Genomic DNA, 19,243 nt, shown 5'->3' on the forward strand with positions numbered 1-19,243 from the left:
CCAGAGATTTTGAAGTTAGCAGTTAACTCGTTCATTTTACTAGCAATACTCACTGTTGAGAAAAATCCCTCCTGAGAAGGAACATACAGGTGAAACAGGAACCTGCTAGATACAATGTACTACATTGGGCTGCATATATGCTGCTGCTGCTAATATCTGTAACTAAATGACTGAGGGGCCAGGAAATTATATATGCTTCATGCCTGTAACTTTCATATGCTCCTAAATGGGTGATAAACCAGGGTGGACAATTACAGAACCTGAATGTGTTATTCTGAGGAAGAGGGAATTAAGATTAAGAGAGGCACAGGTGCTGGGATTAGCAGTCACAAAAGTTTGCTTTAAAAACAACACAGGGGCACCTGGCTGGCTCAGTCAATAGATCATATGACTCTTTTAAAAAAATGTTTATTATTTTTGAGAGAGAGAGAACTCACGAACCGTGAGAGGATGACCTGAGCCGAAGTCGGACACTTAACTGACTTAGCCACCCATGTGCCCCGGATCATGTGACTCTTGATCTCAGGGTCATCAGTTTAAACCTGGCATTGGGGGTAGAGATTACATTGAAAAAAAAAAAAAAAAAGCTTTAGCGCCCCCCGCCGCCGCGCCGGCGGGGGGAGGACAAGAAGCTGGAACGCTGAGAAAGTTCAGAGGTGCTGCCCAAGACTTATGTGCCCTGGGGCAGTAATGGAGATGTTTTTATGGCTGCAAGAGAATCCTGAGAACCTATTTCACCAGACTTGGGTTGTCTGCAGGAAAAGCAATTTTACTTGGCACAAAGGAATCAAAGTAAGATAGAAGGGAAAGAAGGAGTGGTAAGGGAGGAACCTGTAACCCATGAATCAGATAGAGATAACTCTGGATTTCATCCTGAGCACAAGTTAGAATGAGCCAATAAAGAGAGATAGCCTGAAGGGCATAGGACAGTGACTCAGAGACTGCAGCTCAACGAGCAGCCAGTCCGTTGATGGAAAATTAATGTAGTGGGGGGAGAAGAGGGGACTTTCCTCAACCATGAATTCATCGTGATCCCACATTGGAAAGTTGCCGCTCAAAGTATCGTGTTGACAGTATTCCGCTTGAGCAATCCATTGCTGAGGTCCCGCTGAGTTCTCTGGCCTCTGCAGTATCCACAGTGCTGCTGGGCACTTCCTTTATGTGTCCTAATTAGCTCCGTCCCACTCTGCAATTTTTCGACGACTCTCTCCTCAGTGATATTGATCACAATGAGCGGAAGCAGTAAGTAACAGGTATTGAGTGGTTCCCGTGTGCCAGGCACCGTTACAGTGTGCACTAACTCTGGGATTCCTCATTGTAACCCTGGAAGGGGGGTGAAACTATGATTGTTCCTATTTTACAGAAGATAAAAGTGAGACTGAGGTCGAGGGTCATGTTGCTAAGAAAACAGGAATTCGAATTTGAACCCCAGTGGTCTAGCTTCAGAGCCTGAGCTGTATTAAATGGTACCCAAAGCTCCTGCTTCTACTTGTGCTCGGCTCCACTGGAGCAGACAACCTTGTGTGCTACCTCACAGGGAAAGTTGAGGCTCTGGGGCCTTAATTCCTCATTTCCTGTTTCCATACTTAAAATCTAGAACTCTTATCCATTTCCCTCCATCACAAGGAAAGTGATGCCCTTCTGTCATACTTGAGGCTCCTCCCTCCACCAGTGCATTAATCTCCTCGCCTCCTGTCACTGTAAGAATCAGGACCATGTTGTGGTGCCTGGGTGGCTCAGTCGGTTAAGCGGCCCCCTTGGGCTCAGGTCACGATCTCACAGTTCGTGAGTCTGAGCCCCACGTCGGGCTCTGTGCTGACAGCTCAGAGCCTGGAATCTGCTTCCGATTCTGTGTCTCCCTCTCTCACTGCTTCTCCCCTGTGCATGGTCTGTTTCTCTCTCTCTCTCTCTCTCTCTCTCTCTCTCTCAAAAATAAATAGACGTTAAAAAAAAGTTAAAGAAAAAAAGAATCAGGACCATGTGTCATTGTTTCCCAGCACCCCTGTCTGCCACATTGTCCTTTGCCTTCCATTTTGATTCCTGCAAACATTAGTGTCTTCTATTAAAAAACAAAAACAAAAACAAAAACAAAACAAAAAACAAATCTCTTCCTTTTACCCTATGCCTCCAAGTTTCTTAGAAGTAGACTGTTAGTCATCTTTGTACCCTTAGAAAAGGTGTTTTAGTAAGTAAATTTGCATTGGATAAAGATTATTTCGATAAACATTTAGTAGGCTCTCCAAGGAAAAAAGAAAGGGCTCAAATAAATAAACGAAAGTGGACGTTAAAACGGATAGCAAAGAAATAGAAAGGATCCTAAGAGAGTGCCACTAACAATGATAGCTCAACAAATTGGACAACAGTAGAAAAAATTGATACATTCCTGGAGACAGTCTAGACAGAATCATCAAGAAATAGAAAATCTGAATAGACCGACCATTAGTAAGGAATTTGAATCAGTAGTAATAAAAGTAAAAATAAACAAGCGGGACGGCATCAAACTAAAAAGCTTCTGCCCAGCAAAGGAAACCATCAACAAAATAGGCAACCTATTAAATGGGAAAATGTATTTGCAAATCATGTATCTGATATGGAGTTAATGTCCAAAATTACAAAGAACTCCTACAATTCAATAGCAAACAGTCTAAGTAAAAAAAATGAACAGAGGGCCTGAATGTTGTTTTCTAAAGAAGACCTCCAGATGGCCAACAGGCACATGAAAAGATGCTCAACATCATTCATCATCAGGGAAATGCCAATCAAAACCACAATGACATATCACATCACACCTGTCCGAATGGCTACTTTCAAAACAGCTGTTGGTGAGGATGTAGAGGAAAGGGACCCCTTGTGCACTGTTGGTGGGAATGTAACTGGGTGGGACCACTGTGGAAAACCGTAGAGAGGTGGCTCAAAAACCCAAAAATAGAACTAACATATGACCTAGCAAGTCCGCTCTGGTCTTTATCCAAAGAAAGTGAAAACACAAATTCAAAAAGATACATGCACCCCTATGTACATAGCAGTTCTTAACAATAGCCAAGACATGGAAACAATCCAAGTGTTCGTTGACGGATGAATGGAAAAAGTGTATATACAGACAATGGGATGTTATTCAGCCACAAAAAAGGAAACCTTGCCACTTGTGACAACGTGGATGGACCTTGAGGGTATGCCAAAGTCAGACAGAGGAAGACAGACACTGTATGATTTTATTTGTATGTGGAATTCAAAAAGCAGCACAAATGAAACAAAACTCGTAAATGCAGAGAATAGACTGGTGGTTCCTGGTTGGAGGGGGGACAAAACTGGAGTTGAGGTACAAACTCCCAGTCATAAAATAGATAAGGCATAGGGCTATAATGTCCAGCCTCGTGACTACGGTCAACAATGTTGCATTGCATATTATGTAACTTTGTATGGTGCCAGGATGATACTAGATTTACTATGGTGATCACTTTGTAGCCTATACATGTATCCAATCATTAGGCGATGTTATATTGTCAGTTACACCTCAGTAAAAAATATATATATTCATTTTCCATAGGCCAGTTTTCATTGCTCTCTATTACACATAAAATCTCTTTACAGCAAAATCTAAGTAATTGCTTTTTTAAATTTAGATTTTAGTGTATTGTTTTAAAAATAAACTGTTGTTTTGAGCTTTAAAAAAAAAAGATTACTTAGAACAAAGGAACTGTTGGGCCCCCTCCGCTCTGTGCCGGTCAGAGCATTCCTGTAGCGTTTTATTTTGGGCTTGCAGCTTGAACAGAAAGTTGCGTGTTGCTTGGAGAGTTGGTGAAGGCACTTTAAATCGTGCCATGTGGAAAGGTGCCTGGACGGCTCAGTCGGCAGAGCAGCTGGCTCTTGATGTTGGGGGTTGTGAGTTCAAGCCCCGTGCTGGGCAAAGGGAGTACTTAAAGCTACAAGGAAAAGGATTTTTTTTTTTTGTTTTTAAAACACCGAAGTTGTGAATAGAGATTGATCTGTTTTGAGAGAGGTAGAGAGGATTTTGTCAATGGAAGTGCTGGCTGAATGGTCACGTGACAAGTGGTTCTCGGGAAGATTTAAGCAAAAGATGTGTTGTTGATTATATAGCCTTTAAAGTCGGTCCTCACCGTACATTCCGGAAGAGCTCGATCCTTTAGGTCAGTGCGTTCATCCTAGGCTGCATAGTAGAAATCGCTTGGCGGGGGGGAGTTTAAGGAAAAACACTAACGTTCAGCTCCTATCCCAGTCTGTGAAATTGGAATGTTTGGACCATGAAGTGGACATTGATATTTTTTCAGAAGCTCTCCAGTTGATGCTAATGTGCAGCCAAGTCTGAGAACCTCTGATTTGGCTGAATAAGCTAAATTGAATAAAATGGTATGCATTAGTATTTTACTTATAATAACTGTAACTTTAGCATTTGAGTTCCGTAGAGGTCAGTATAATGTAAATACCATCACGTATTGTATTTATGCCCAATTTAAATTTGTATGTCTTACATTATTAAAATACAGGACCGAAACAATTTGTCAAGAACCACAATATGAGGTTGCCTGGCATGAAGAATTTTATCTGTAGCTATTTTGTCAAAACACAGGCATGCGTACGTGCACACGCACAGAGAAGTTGCTCATGGCAGTTAGTAAACAAATGAGTGAGGTGATTGCAGGTCGCTATAGAATAACGAATTGGCTATTATAAATTTCGAATTATTGTATTCCCTTTTTATAAGGTTACCTGGGAGCCTTTCATTTGGATATTGATCTGAGTCTGGGTCCATGTTGTCACGTGCCGGTAGTGAAGTGGGAAGCAGTCTGTGGAAATAAAAAGAAGCACTTGTTGACCTTGGCTGTTCACTTTTCCTGGAGCCGCTCAAAGTGCATTCAACACCACTACAAAAGTGCCAAATGTTTTTTCAAACTGTTAAGTTTAGTTACGCATGTAAAAAAAACCTTTTTTTTTTTTTTTTAAAGAACTGTTCTCCTGAAGTAGTTTTTTACTTGTTTAATTGTCTACTCCCTTCTGTGTAACTTTCTCTTTAAAGCTATTGGTGTCAGTAACCAGAGGGAAACCACTGTAGTCTGGGACAAGCTAACTGGAGAGCCTCTCTACAACGCTGTGGGTAAGCTGCTGTTCATTGATGTCATATGCAACGCCTTTTCCACTGGCAAACATTGTCACACTGAACTGTCTGGCTAAAAGAGCATGCAGTCATGTTTCCTTCTACTCTGATGGGATGGGCAGAAGAGTCCTCTAAGAGATTAGTTGTTATTTATTTACAGATATTTATTCACATCTTGAATTATCTGTTTACCTTGCTTTCCCCTTTTCCCGATTATTTGTATTATACAAGTGGTTCAGTGTAGCCAGAACTGTTTCATAGTCCCTGCTGTTTCTGACACCTAAAAGAAATCTCACCTCCTCCCCTTCAAAACTCCAAATTATACATTATACGTGTTCGCGGTCATCTCGTTCTTCCCGTTTGTAATTTTAATGGACTCATCTGAGGTCAGGACAATAAAATCTCAAAACGTGAGCTCCTTCTGCTACGCATTTGGCTCGTTCAGCAGGGGTTCAAACCCTCAAAATCTCAAATGCACCAACGTTAGGTATCCCATCTTATTCAAATGTAAATGACCGTGAGTATATTTTAGCATACTCTTAGCACATGACATTTGCGCTAAATGACACTGTCACTTGCCAAAAGTAAAATTTTGTTGTAAATATGGTCGTTGTATTTACAAATAGCGAAACACAAGTTTTTGTCCATAAAATACCACGTTTGTGGGGTGGCGTTGGAGGCAGAAATTGTCAGAGATGGGATGATCAATAGAGTGAGCTTTTTTTCCTTTAGAGTTACTTTAGTGGTATGGTTCCTTTAGTATTGATTGGAAGAAAGTGATATTCAAGCAGAAAATATACTAAAAACGTGCCTTGTAAGAGTAGCATGAATCCTTTGCAAATAATCTTTATAAAACGTTAAGGTATTTCATGTTATCGTGTTATCAGGAAGCATGTAGGATGTCGTGTGTACTTGTGATAAAAAATTAAAGACTTCAAAAAATATCATCGAATTGCAACCACAGGTCCTTTTTCACAAAAGTGCATGTTTTAAATCTTTATTTTGTTCTCATTCTCCTGAGCAAGTAATTTTGAGTATCAGTAAAGCAGGATATTACAGTGTTCGTGACTGATGCCTAGGGAGTATTCTTTCCTGCATCACTGTTAGCCAACTTCTTGAACTAGTTAGGGTTTTATTTTATTTTTCCCCTAGGGAAGTGGAGGGACCATCTAAAAGGAACCAGAAAGTTCCCATTAAACTCTAAACTTTGAATCGTAAAAATGCAACTTTGGACTTTGAGTTGTCATTTTAAAATAATGCAACTAGGTTACTTGAAGTTATAGTTAAAGACTTAAGTAAATATCTTACCGGAAATAGTTTCTTTTTCTGATGTGCTGATCTACTCATTTTCTTTTCTTCTACCTGTGTCCTTCTGTGCCCCATTCTTTGGGCTTTTCAATATTAATTTATACAGCACCTATGAGATATGAAGAACTTTTGTCAATCCCTGAAGCATGCACATGTTTGGGAACCTCCTGGTTTGGTGCTATCCCGGATGTGTTATAGAGGATAGGAATTACTGGCCAGTTTTGTAAGCACTTTGTAATCTAGTTTTAGGAAGACGCTAACACAGAATTAGGGAATAGTTGATGAACTATGCTGCCAAATTGAATGGGAATTAGAGCAAGTATACATTAGTATGGATGTTGAATTCAGGGCATACCTTTTGAGGAGGTTGAACTCCATTTTAGGTCTTGAAGAAGGTACTGGATTACTTTAGGAAAAGGGAACATTGAAGGCTAGTGTGAACGAGCTCTGAATGTGAAAATGTGTACACATATTTCACCAAGAGTAAAGACACTGATGAATTTCGAGGATAGGAGGATTTATTTATGAGTTATTATTAATAAAACTAATAGTGATGATAATGCTCACTCAGTAAGTGCTAACCTTACTATGTACTAGGGATTGTGCTGAACTATTTACCTGTATGATTTAATCTCAGTGACCCTGAAGCAGGTTTTACTTGCCTTAGTTTACAAGTGAATTCTGGAAAAGCTCTATATTTTGTCCAATGCTACATAGCTAAAAGTAGAGGTAAAGCCACAGTTTGGACGTTTATAAACCCCTCCAACCCCAAAGCCTGTGTTCTCGTTTGGATAAAGAGGGCTTGGTGAGGATATAGAGGGCTCTGAAAGCCATTCACTGGGTCACATGGGATAACAAAATGAATAATAAAGGAGAGTTTAGCTTCCCATATGGTGCAATGGGTTGTTTCACATGTCTACTGAGCACAGCTCAAGAAGTTGTACAAAACAAAGCAGAACTCTGTCTGAGGGACTGGAAGCCTATCAAGGCAGTGAGGAATTGTGGGGCCACGTTACAGGAGAGAAGGAAGGCCCAGGGAGTTAAGCCTGGCATTTGGTGTTGCTTATTCTGTAGAGATACCTGTAGCTTCTACAAGAAGTAGCTGAAGTTGAGCAGCATTTTCACAGGTCGATGGACATAGGGAGGTCAAAGGTAGTCAGGCTGCCAGGGCTGGAGATGAATGTTGGTCAGATCCTCGACTTGTGATTGCAAGTGCAAAGGGCCGACCCTGGAAGTGAGGAAAACTGGAAATACACGAACCCTCACAGGAACTACAGCCTGAATTGAAGTCATTTAAAGCACTGGGTGGATTCTGGTGATCAAACATTGCTAATGCTTCTAGCCTAACTTCCTTTCAGAAACAAAAAGGAACCCTTTCTGGGGAAAAATTCTCTCTAGAGGCTTTCATGTATGATTTCTAGTTTTCTATAAAAAGAATCAAGCATACAGAACAAGATATGACTAAAGACCAATAGAAACAAATGACCTTAGAAATAAACCCATAGGAAATCCTGATATTAGAATTTTCAAACTTCATTTTTTTTTCAAGTTTATTTACTTTGAGAAGGGGTGGGGGGAGAGAATCCGAAACAAGCTCCACAATGTCAGTGCAGAGCCCTACGCAGGGCTCGATCCCACGACCCTGAGATCATGACCTGAGCCATAATCAGACGCTTAACCAACTGAGCCACCCAGGCAGCCCAAGAGTTATCAGACTTTCAAGTGATCATGATTAACATGTTCAAGGAATTCCTTGACAAGAATGATCACCTTAGTAAAGAGTTGGAAGTTTCAAAATAGAAATTCTAGAACCGTACTAAAAACTCAGTTGATGAGTTTTATATCAGATTAGACACAGCTGAAGATGAATTAGTGAACTGGAAGAGAGTGAAGCACAGAGAGACAAAGGTTTGGAAAATATAGAAAAGACTCCAGGAGAAAGATGGAGTAAGGTGAGGAGGTCTAACATATTTGTAACTGGAGTCCCAGGAGAAAAAAGAAATGATAATGTTTTTCAGATTCAGGAAGCACTGTGATTCCCAGGCATGATAAATACACAGAAAGCCATATGTAAACATATGCGGAGACCTGAAGATAAAAAGTAAAAAAAAAATTTTTTTTAATTTTTTTTAACGTTTTATTTATTTTTGAGACAGAGAGAGACAGAGCATGAGTGGGGGAGGATCAGAGAGAGAGGGAGACACAGAATCTGAAACAGTCTCCAGGCTCTGAGCTGTCAGCGCAGAGCCCGACGCGGGGCTTGAGCCCACAGACTGTGAGATCATGACCCGAGCTGAAGTCGGACGCTCAACCGACTGAGCCACCCAGGCGCCCCAAAAAGTAAAAATTTTTAAGTAGCCGAAAGCTTTGACCTTCAAGAGGGCCACCCTGACTTGCAGGGGCTTCTGGCTGGCTTGGTCAGTGGAGCATGCGACCCTTGATCTTGGGGTCGTGGGGTTTGAGCCCCACGTAGGGCATAGAGATTACTCAAAATAAATCTTTAACAAAGAGAGAGCGTCACATTGACTTTCAGTTAATTTCTCGATGGAAAAAAAGTAAGAATACAAAAGAATGAAGTCTCTAAAGTGCTCAAATAAAACTGGAACTTCCACCGACGTTTCTATACCCAGTGAAAATTGTCTTAAGTAATTAAAGTGAAACATACCAGCAAAGACAAGCAAACACTGATAGAAATCATTACAAGCAAACCCCCACTGAAAGAAAAAGTGAGCGCTGTTTTTCACATAGAAGGAAAATGTTCTCACGCGGAAAGTTGGCAATGCAAAGTCCTAGAAAGGGTAAATATGTAGGTCAGTCTGAATGAATTTTGACTGCATAAAACACTAACATTATGATGTTCAAAATGTATTAAGAATTAAAATACATGGCAACAGTTGTACATGAAAGGAATTGGGGGTAGATGAGTTTCAACTGTTTTGAGGTCCTTGTATTGTCAAGGATACATGTTTTAATAATCTCTAGGGTAAGCAATGAGAGTAAAATGATGTATAATTAACCAGCTTATAAAGGGGGAAAATTAAATGATTTTTTTTTTTTGAAAAAGGCAAGAAAGGAAAGAAAAAGGAATGTGAAATGGGAAGGAAGGACAAATAGAAAGCATTTAAATCCAAATATGTAAGTATATTCCAAAGAACAAGATTCAGGGCACCTGGATGGCTCAGTCAGTTGAGTGTCTTTTTGACTTTGGCCCGGGTCATGATCTCACAGTTCGTGAGTTCAAGCCCCCCATCGGGGTCTGTGTTGACAGTGCGGAGCCCACTTGAGATTCTCTCTCTCTCTCCCTCTCTCTCTGCCCCTCCTCCGCTCGTGTGGTCTCTGTCTCAAAATAAATAAATAAACTTAAAAAAAAAATATTAGAAAGGACAAGATTTCGTTTCTCCACAGTAAAATCTAGCAAAGGGGTTGAGACTGCTCATCAGTTAATGGGAATAGTGGAGAGAAGGCAAACCCAAGAGACCTTTTCGAGGAAAGACACAACCTGTAGGTTTGTAAATCAGATAGAGCATAAAGATGAGGCGGGGTGGTGGGGGGTGCGGGACAGGGCTACAAGATTTTTAGCCTGAGAGAACAGAAGAAAACTAGTATTTAAGGGGTGTGAGCCTGGGAGAAAAATGGCTCGCTTCTTTGAGCAACGTGAGTTCCGGACTTGGAATCAAAGCTCATCCCTCGGCAAGTAGGTCTGTGGCTCTTTTATAAAGAGATTGTCCAGATGTTAGATGGAGATTGAAAGTTGGTACCAGAAAGGTGCTAGTCTCAGTCTATTATGGATGACTTCACTGGAGGAATGAATGTACATCCTTCAACAAGAGTTTAAGTGCCTTTCTTTCTGTGTGTAGGTTCTGTGGTGACCCCTACGCAGACAGTGACAAGCCAGGCAGGAGGCAGACACCATGCTTGCCTTTGTGAGTCGGGAGCCTAGGGATCGATACCCGGTAGTGAGAAGAAGGAAGGGGAATAGAGACAGAGGAGAGAGAAGGAGTCATGAGCTGGGAAGAGAAGCCAGTCGGTCATGACAAGGATATAGGTTCTGCCTCCAGTTTTATGTCACCCAGGGAAACGCCAAGGTTTCCTGTCTCCATGCAAATCTGAGCTGAGAATATTTACATGGTATTAAGCCTTCGGCAGCTTTCTCTGAAAACACAAGGTGGGATTGGTGGAAACAGAATCAGATTTTCACAGATCTTTGTCCTTGAGCTTTGTCTTTGTGGATATCACAGTCTGTGGGTTTTAGTCTCTCTCACCCTCTCTTTGTCCCTTTCTTGTAAATCTGTCGCTCTAGGCCTGTCTTTCTCTTCATCTCTCGCTTTACTTACATAACTCGGTTATGTAACTGATGAGCAATATTTGTTATAGACTAGCAAAGGGGAGAAGCAGTCTACACTTCCCTTTTTTAAAAATTGCTTTTTATGTGGCCTCCTTTTTTACGGTTAGAGGTCTCCTGATACACAGTCAGCTCAGTCGCCCCCAGAACGGCGACCGGTAGGAGGATTTCAGGGTCAATCAGTGGACCCGAAGCACATTCGATGAAGAAACTTAACACTGAGCAAGGCTTTTTTTAAACGTGTCTTTGTTTACTGACATATTTTATAACAGATACAAGCACGGAAAGAAAGTTTAAATCAGTCCATTGAGGCACAGGTGGCCTGTTTCAGAAGTTGCAAATAGTGTGAGAGTTGATGAGTTAATTTTGTGATGAGCGAGGTAAACGTTGCAGTTGATGTGTCCCTGACCCCAGGCGGTGCTTTTCTCTCGCCCCGTTAGCGTCCTCTTCATCGGTATTCTTCTCCGAAGACTTCCCTTCACCCCAAGCCTCACCCTTTTTCTAAACCTTTCCCGTCCCAAACCAGCTTTTACTAGGGGTCCACACACCTTGGTGTCTCCTGAGTATTACTGACGAGAAAGGTTGGGGGTTACAAACACACCATAGGTGAAGCCCAGCACAACTACAATGACGCACCCAAACCCCCAGCACCGAAGCGGTGTGCGTGTCACGTGGGGAAAGGCTTGAATCCCGGGTGTTTCATATCTTCCGTGTGCACATTTCACGATCGCCGCCTGCTGCGATACCACCCGGGCTCCAGTAGCTTTCTGTCGTTCATGGTTTCATATCAAAATATCATTCATATTAAAGACGAATATCCAGGGAGGCAAGAGTCATTGATTTAAGATCTTTATATGTTAGAGAAAACCACCGACAAACATTATTGGTCTCCGATCCATTTTTTCCTTATTTAAATGTTAGTGCAAACATCTTTTTCTAAGTTGTTGCATTTAAAATTCCCTATGGGGCAAAAAAAAAAAATTAAAAAAAAAATTAAAAAAGGGGCCCCTGGGTGGCTCAGTCGGTTAAGCGTCCGACTTCAACTCAGGTCATGATCTCTCTGTCCATGAGTTCGAGCCCCGCATCGGGCTCTGTGCTGACAGCTCAGAGCCTGGAGACTGTTCCAGATTCTGTGTCTCCCTCTCTCTGTGACCCTTCCCCATTCATGCTCTGTGTCTCTCTGTTTCAAAAATAAATAAACGTTAAAAAAAAATTTTAAAGAAATTAAAATTCCCTATGGGGCACCTGGCTGGCTCAGTTGGTGGAGCATGTGACTCTGGATCTCGGGGTTGTGAGTTCGAGGGGTGCTTGAGGCCCATGTTGGCTATAGAGATTACTTCAAGTGAGATCCTTTAAAAAAAAGTTCCCTGTGACGTATAAACTCTTTTCTGCAGAGAGTTGCACTTTTAAACACTGGTCATCCTCTTTGCCTTTTTTAATGTTTATGTACTGGTTAACCCTGGGCCAATGATTAAACTTGTGTAATTATCTGTTGAGATCTGAAGGAACCTTGAGCTTGTTTTTTTTTTTTTTTTTTTTAACCTCATCTGGACCTGGATTCGGTTTCAGAGTATCAGCATGAAAGAAAACCATAAATGGCCAACTATCTAAAACGTGGAAACATACTTTTTTCGTTTCGTTTCATTTTTATTGTTTTGCTTTGGAAGGGAGAAGTTTTTTTTTTACTTTTGTCAAATCTAGAATATTCGGCTTTATCAAGATCTACTTCCATTTCTCCTTATGTCCAGTCCTTTATTACAGGGTTTTTTGAATGCCTTCCATTTCCTCCATTTGGGGTAAAAAAAAAAAAAAATACGGCTGTTTTTGTAATTATTCAAGTCTTCAACTCCAGGCCAGTTTAAAAAGAAACTGAATTTGATTTCAACTTGGAGATTTCTGATCTTTACTGTTTATATTCCACTGAAGACTTTAAATTCATCCTGGCTTACCTGTGTCATAGGGGTTTCATGTTGCATTCAGATTCTGGGTTCTGATCCTGGCTTTTCCACTTCTCTCCATTCTGTGTCTTCCCTTGACAGTTAGACTGGAGAAATTCACAGTGTGGACTTCCTAGGCACGAGGCAAAGATCAATGAGCTAATACACGTAGAGTACTTACAATAGTGCCTGACAGAGTAGAAGGCTTCAGTGTTAGCCACGGCCACTGTTCGGAATTGACTGATAGTCTTTTTCACCCAGGAATGCCAGATGGAATGATTGATTTATACCTGACAGGTGTTCTTAGGGGACATGCAGAGCCTACGTGGATCACACACGCTTGTGTCAGTCCTTGGCGTCCCGGCATTTATACACCTAAGACCCGAAGTAGGTTCAGCTCCCCACATTGTGGCATATACACGTTTTAAATTTTTTTTTTCAACGTTTATTTATTTTTGGGACAGAGAGAGACAGAGCATGAACAGGGGAGGGGCAGAGAGAGAGGGAGACACAGAATCGGAAACAGGCTCCAGGCTCCGAGCCATCAGCCCAGAGCCTGACGCGGGGCTCGAACTCACGGACCGCGAGATCGGGACCTGGCTGAAGTCGGACGCTCAACCGACTGCGCCACCCGGGCGCCCCTACACGTTTTAAATCACCGCCTCCCCCGCCCCCGCAACTCTGCATTTTTCTTTTGGCCCCAGTGACTTCTGAAGATGTGATCAGGGGAAGGACAGTCATCGATTACGGTCTCTTCTCCTTTGCAAGTGACCTCTTGCTCCGCTGAATTGATAACTTTTGGCCAGCGGAACTGCCAGAAGCCCTTGCTCCGTAACCCGGAGCCCCGACTTCACCTCCCTCCTCGGCCGGCCTGCAGCTCCTCGCGTGCTCGTAGCAAACCCGCGCTCAGAGACGTGTTGCGCGCCTCGGCTTCTGGTCAACTGAAAATAATTCAGATTGCTTCTAGTTAATTTTGAAATTTTTTCTGAGGTCCTTTTCCCTTCTATCATTATGACAAACCCAAACTGATGCACCTTTCTAAATATTCTAAATGTCGTCTCTTCCTCTGGACTGTTACTGCGTCGCCTAACCAACCCCGGTCCGTGGGCAGTGAGGCAACCGCATCTCTCTTCACTGTGCGAACTATGTTGTTCAGACCTGACTAAGTCTAACAGACAGCTAGTGGATGCGACTCTATTTAGTACAAATGAAAGATTATCACGTCATCCAAACTGGATTTTTTTTACTTGTCCATTTGATGATTTGAACCATCTGAACCAGATTTCCTTGGTCTAAATAAGGGACATACCTTATAGAAGCAGGCTATCTAGTGTTTGGGACTCCCGAGCGTCTGTTTTCCTTCTTATTTTTTTCCAAATCACTTTGGAACTTAGCCATTCCCTGTGCCCTCCAGACAACGCTTCTCCCGTTTGTGGTGGTGGGCTTCCCCTCCTGCCAGCCTCCCGGGGAAGTGCTTTCTTGGGGCCATGACTTCCCAAAGCAGCCTTTTCATGTCTTCCCGTGGATCGCCCCAACAGTGACCGTGGCTCGCTCCTTAGCCTTCCTTTGTAAGGGATGCTCACTCACTACATCGCACAGCCTTTCAATTTACTGGTTGGGCGAACAGTCAGTAACCAGCCTGGGCCACTTTTCTAACTAGGACACAGATAGGTGGCCAGGTGGGGAAGAGTCATCCTGAACAAGAAGCACCTGTTTACCTGGTCTTTGTCCACACGGACGGGGTCCACCGAACCAGAGACGCTGACCAGACTGCCTTTGTTTCCCTTCTACTCCATGTCTCTTCCTTTTCCTTTTCTACGCTCAAATGTGTACAAAGTGTTCGTTCTGATGAACTTGCCCAAGTGATCTACCGTTTCCTAAGCGGTCAGCAAGAGAACACAGACCTTGAATCTGGCCACCTCTAGCATGAACTGCCATTATTTCTCCTAATGCTCCAGCCGCTCCAGTTTCTCCTGGCCCTTCCGATCCGGTTGCCGTTGTCCCCTCTGGCTCTTCAGTTCCAGCTGCTGGCGCTTCCTCAGGTATTGCTGTTCTGGCTCCTGCTCCCTTCCCAGCCTTCCGACTCAGACGTGACGGGGGAAATTGACCACTGAAATTGACCACCGCTGCCGGATATGGATCTGGCACCTTTGATTGTTCTCAGAAATTACCTCCACAAGGGGCTTAGTCCTCCAGCTTGGGGCCTTCTCTTTGGCTTTTGGTCTCTTATGCTGCCAATCTAATTCTGCCACCTTAGCTTCTTTAATGAGTTTTCTAATTTTTTTTTTGTTCTTAATTCAATTAATTTTTAGCATTTGTGAATTGTTTGGTAGTGTATCAACCACTGACATTTTTCTCTTTGGCAGTTGTACTAATTCATTCCATGTATTCTAATTACCTTAAACTCTTGGGCTATGAAAACAAAGTGAACCTGCCAGCCTTCTGTGATCATGGAATAATGGCAGCAGAGAGACTGCAGAGACCATCTAGTCTGACTGCCTCGTTTTATACTCAGGAAATCAAGGCCACAAAGGGTAAAATGACTTGCTTGAGTCACGTAGCTTATTGGTGGCAAAGTCAGAACACAAACAACTTTGGTCTCCTGATTTGACATCCAGTGTTTTGACTCTTTTTGGTGAGAGTTTGATTCTGTGCATTCCATTCTGGATACTCGCAAGGTCTCAAGTGAGGAGTAAAGTGCCCCAGTTACTTAAGTGGTCGTTGTCAAGGAGCAATAGAGTCACAGAGCCACTGGGACTCAGAGAAGACACCTGGGCATGAGTTTACCTGTCGTTGTGTTTTTGTTTTTGTTTCTTTAATTTTTTTTTTTACATTTATTTTTTTTTTAATTTTTTAATTTTTTTTTTTAATTTTTTTTTTTCAACATTTATTTATTTTTGGAACAGAGAGAGACAGAGCATGAACGGGGGAGGGGCAGAGAGAGAGGGAGACACAGAATCGGAAACAGGCTCCAGGCTCTGAGCCATCAGCCCAGAGCCCGACGCGGGGCTCGAACTCCCGGACCGCGAGATCGTGACCTGGCTGAAGTTGGACGCTTAACCGACTGCGCCACCCAGGCGCCCCTACGTTTATTTTTTAAGAGACAGAGACAGCACAAGTGGGGGAGGAGCAGAGACAGAATGAGACACAGAATCTGAAGCAGGATCCAGGCTCTGAGCTGTCAGCACAGAGCCCAATGCGGGGCTCGAACTCACAAACCACGAAACCACGACCTGAGCCGAAGTCGGACGCTTAACCGACTGAGCCACCCAGGCGCCCCTCTGTCGTTTTGTTTTTAAAGAAATAATTGGGACAAGTTCCATATCCTAAAGACCAGGCCCTAAAAAAGAGGCTCTCAAGTTCTAGTATAATACTGAATAACTTGGGATGTTTATAACAAAAGTACAAAGAGTCAGGCCTTCCTTGCGTACACCGGGAACCAGAATCCTGCAAGGTAGGGCTTGGAATGTGTAATTTCAGATTTTTTCAGGTGGTTCTCATGTGCTCTCTGGGTAAGAACCACTGCTGTGGAGTCTAGCAGTGTTTCTTAAAGGAGCGGGGGTTGGAAGGGGGCACCTATGTAAAAGGCACATTTCTGGGATCCCTCCCTGGATCTACTATCCTAGAATTTCTGGGAATGGGGTCCATCTTTAACTTCCCTAATGATTATTTGCATTAAAACACAGAAAAGCACTCATCTAGGAGGCTCTGAGTCATTCAACAACAGCCTAGAACAATGACTTTCCTGTCCTTTGTTCATGTCCCTTGATAAGAAATACATTTTACACCGTGACTCATCAAACTCCCATAACTAAAACAGAAGTTTCACAATACTTACCTTACTGAGTTCCGTGAACTCTGTTAGTTTCCATTCTAATCCACCCTGTTTCATTTTTTTAAAAGTAGGTAGTTGAAACACACTCAAGTGATTGAAAACCCCCGGCCCACTGGAGCTTGAAACACTGAAAATTGAGATGTGTTTGTTAATTCACAGACTCAAAACCCCTCTCTTGCATTCCTCTCCTTTTCCCCGTTACTCCTGTTAATACCTCCTGGGGTTGCTTGCCTATGAGGAAGGTCCGCTTTTGTCAGAGCCCTGCAACACTGCCCCTCTGAAAAGTGGACTGCCTCGGTTCCCTGGGCATGGCAGTTCTCGCCAAGTCCACGCGGCGGCTGCTGCTAATGGCTTACATCAATCACAGTGCAAGTAACGGAAGACTCTACCTGAACTAAATCAAGTTTAAAAAAAAAAAACAACCAAGAATGTTTTTGTTCATGGAACCAGCAGCGCAAGAGTCGCTTAGTTCAGGTGCTGTTTGATTCTAGACTCGGACATTATGACCTGGATGCCCCACGAGTCTGTCTTTTCTTGGGATGGCTCCAGATGCGGCCGATGCGGCTCTCTCTTCTTGGGGCCGGGCCAAGAAGGCCCGGCCACACTGCCGAGGAGAGCTGCGGAGGAGCGAGTCCGGCAGACTGAGCACGGATCTCCGTTGGGCTGATGAGACCACACGCGCTCCGCTGAGCCAGTCCCTGGGATGCGGACGCGATGCTGGAGCTGGGAGGAGGGTCGCATCGCAGGCCGACCGCTCGGCTCAGGATGAGGGAGGGACGAGTTGCTTCACAGAGTTTGAGATCCTGCGCTCGGGAGCGAGAGGGATGCGTGGTGGGCAGAGGTGCAACACGTGCCCTCTAGGCCTCGGAACCCCCGGTCTTCCTCTCTGCCTCCTGTTTCCTCGGTGGTGACCAGCCTGTGCTTGCTGCTTTTCACACCCGTAGAGACCAGTCTGCTGTCCCGAGGTAGCCACCGGTCAAAATCAAGCGCAGATGGCCCTCCATGAGGGAAGTGACAATTTAAGGGATCAGAAAGAACGGATTAAAATTCACTACAGAAAAGAACGGGTTTTTTTATTTTTTTAGTTTTATTTTTTATGAAAAAACAAAACAACAGCTGGTTTTTAAACACAGAGAGAGGAATCGGCTAGTTCAGGGTGCACCAGACTGTGCGTCGAGTGGCCAACATCCACGTGTGTGGTGGGCAAGCCTGTGTGCCCTTTAAATAAACCACAGGCCTGAGTCTTTTCAGGAGGCACCTGAGCATAGTCGGTGCCTGAAAATACCACGTGACCACTAACAGATTAAAAGTGCGAGAAGTTTAAGTACAAAACTTAAATCTGACAAACAAAACTCTGCGGTCCCGTTGGTTCCCCTTCATCGTGGCTTTATGCACTACCCGATACCTTCTCTTTCTCAGGCCTTCTGTCGTGAAGCAGAACAGAAATGTCTTCTCCTAGACGGTCAGAAAGGGGACGATAGTTGCTTACTATAAACGATGTTGCGCTCTTAAAATAGATTTTTTTACAGTCTAGCACGGAGCAAGAATGGTGACCTTTAAACGGTTCTTGTAATGATTCTGGCCTGTAGCCTACTTTTGAAATGGAAGAGTTTGATGTAAATAAGCAATTCATACGTGAGAGACTGAATCTTACTTCTTCCTCCAGTAAGTGGTACCGGGTGCTCTGCTCTGTCACAGATCGCTCCCAGGTTTTCTAAGATACCCGTTTTGTACACAGCACGGTGATCCTGAGCTGTGAATTCTGCCCTGGCAACTAGCCTGACGAGCATTAAGATTTTCTCCGTACTCCTGCGTTCTTAGAAAATGCCTATCCAAAACATTTCTTCCTTGTGGGTTTTTTTTTTTTTTCCTATAAAAAGGATACAAAATAAGGGCCCTAAGGTTTGTATTTTTCTAACTTGGTCTGTAATTTTGCATAAAACCTTTCAGTTCTTCCTCATAAATTTATTCTTTTTTCTAACAATATGCCCATTCATTTCTAATTTTCTAATTTCTCTTGAAAGCTCTAGCATTTTAATTGCTTATGGAAACTAATCGATCTCCTATCCTTGACAGTGATTTCATTAAGATCTGATTTTTTAAATGAAGTTTTTCATATATATTATTATATTTTGGTCTATAGTGTGGCTTGATCTAAGAACCCAGTCTACCGTTGAGAATCTTAGTAAAAGAATTCCAGGAAATAATAACTTTGTCAAGGTAAGAGATGTCTTCAAAAGTATACTATAAGAATGCTTGTTTAAAAAAAGGGTTTAGAGATTTCACCTGAAAGACTATTCGGGCCCTATATCCTATCGCACAGTAATTATTGGATACATTTTATAGGCTATCCGCACATAATTGAGGGTAACTCAAGTATTTACCTTTCTGTCTTCTTGCCCTGTGGTGGATTTGAGGATTCATATTCCAAGGTCGATAGGCTGAAGGGGATTATAAAGTGTCCCAGTGGCTTAAGCCATGCTTCCCAGGGCGTGCTTCCTATAATTCAACCATGCTTTCAAAATCTGTCCTTCTTGGTTTCTACTATCTGTCAAAGAAAGTTCTGGATGCTTTGGAGTTTTTAGGCATCTGGATTCAGAGGGACAAAGTAAAAGTCACTCCAACTCCTCCCGAACTCCTCTTCCACTTTATTCATATGAAGGAAGCTTATAAAAATTGCCTATATTTCAGTCCATGTGTAGAGCTCT

The 19,243-nt window shown here is 42.9% G+C and overlaps 1 protein-coding gene across 7 annotated transcripts in view; it reads left to right on the forward strand.

Moving 5' to 3' along the window:
- The window catches only part of GK (glycerol kinase), a 79,160-nt gene that overhangs the window by 18,795 nt on the left and 41,122 nt on the right, over positions 1–19,243 (forward strand). For 5 of the 7 annotated variants that reach the window (XM_040468932.1, XM_040468931.1, XM_040468937.1 and 2 more), the window contains exons 4-6: positions 5,036–5,113; positions 14,659–14,742; positions 18,679–18,755. In XM_040468932.1, the coding sequence (XP_040324866.1) occupies positions 5,036–5,113; positions 14,659–14,742; positions 18,679–18,755 (239 nt within the window). The remainder of the gene's footprint in view (positions 1–5,035; positions 5,114–14,658; positions 14,743–18,678; positions 18,756–19,243) is intronic. The other 2 variants (XM_040468934.1, XM_040468938.1) reach the window with 1 other exon arrangement.

Source organism: Herpailurus yagouaroundi, unplaced genomic scaffold (assembly GCF_014898765.1).
Source record: "Herpailurus yagouaroundi ecotype Mexico unplaced genomic scaffold, PumYag 67793, whole genome shotgun sequence".
Lineage (NCBI taxonomy): Eukaryota > Metazoa > Chordata > Mammalia > Carnivora > Felidae > Herpailurus > Herpailurus yagouaroundi.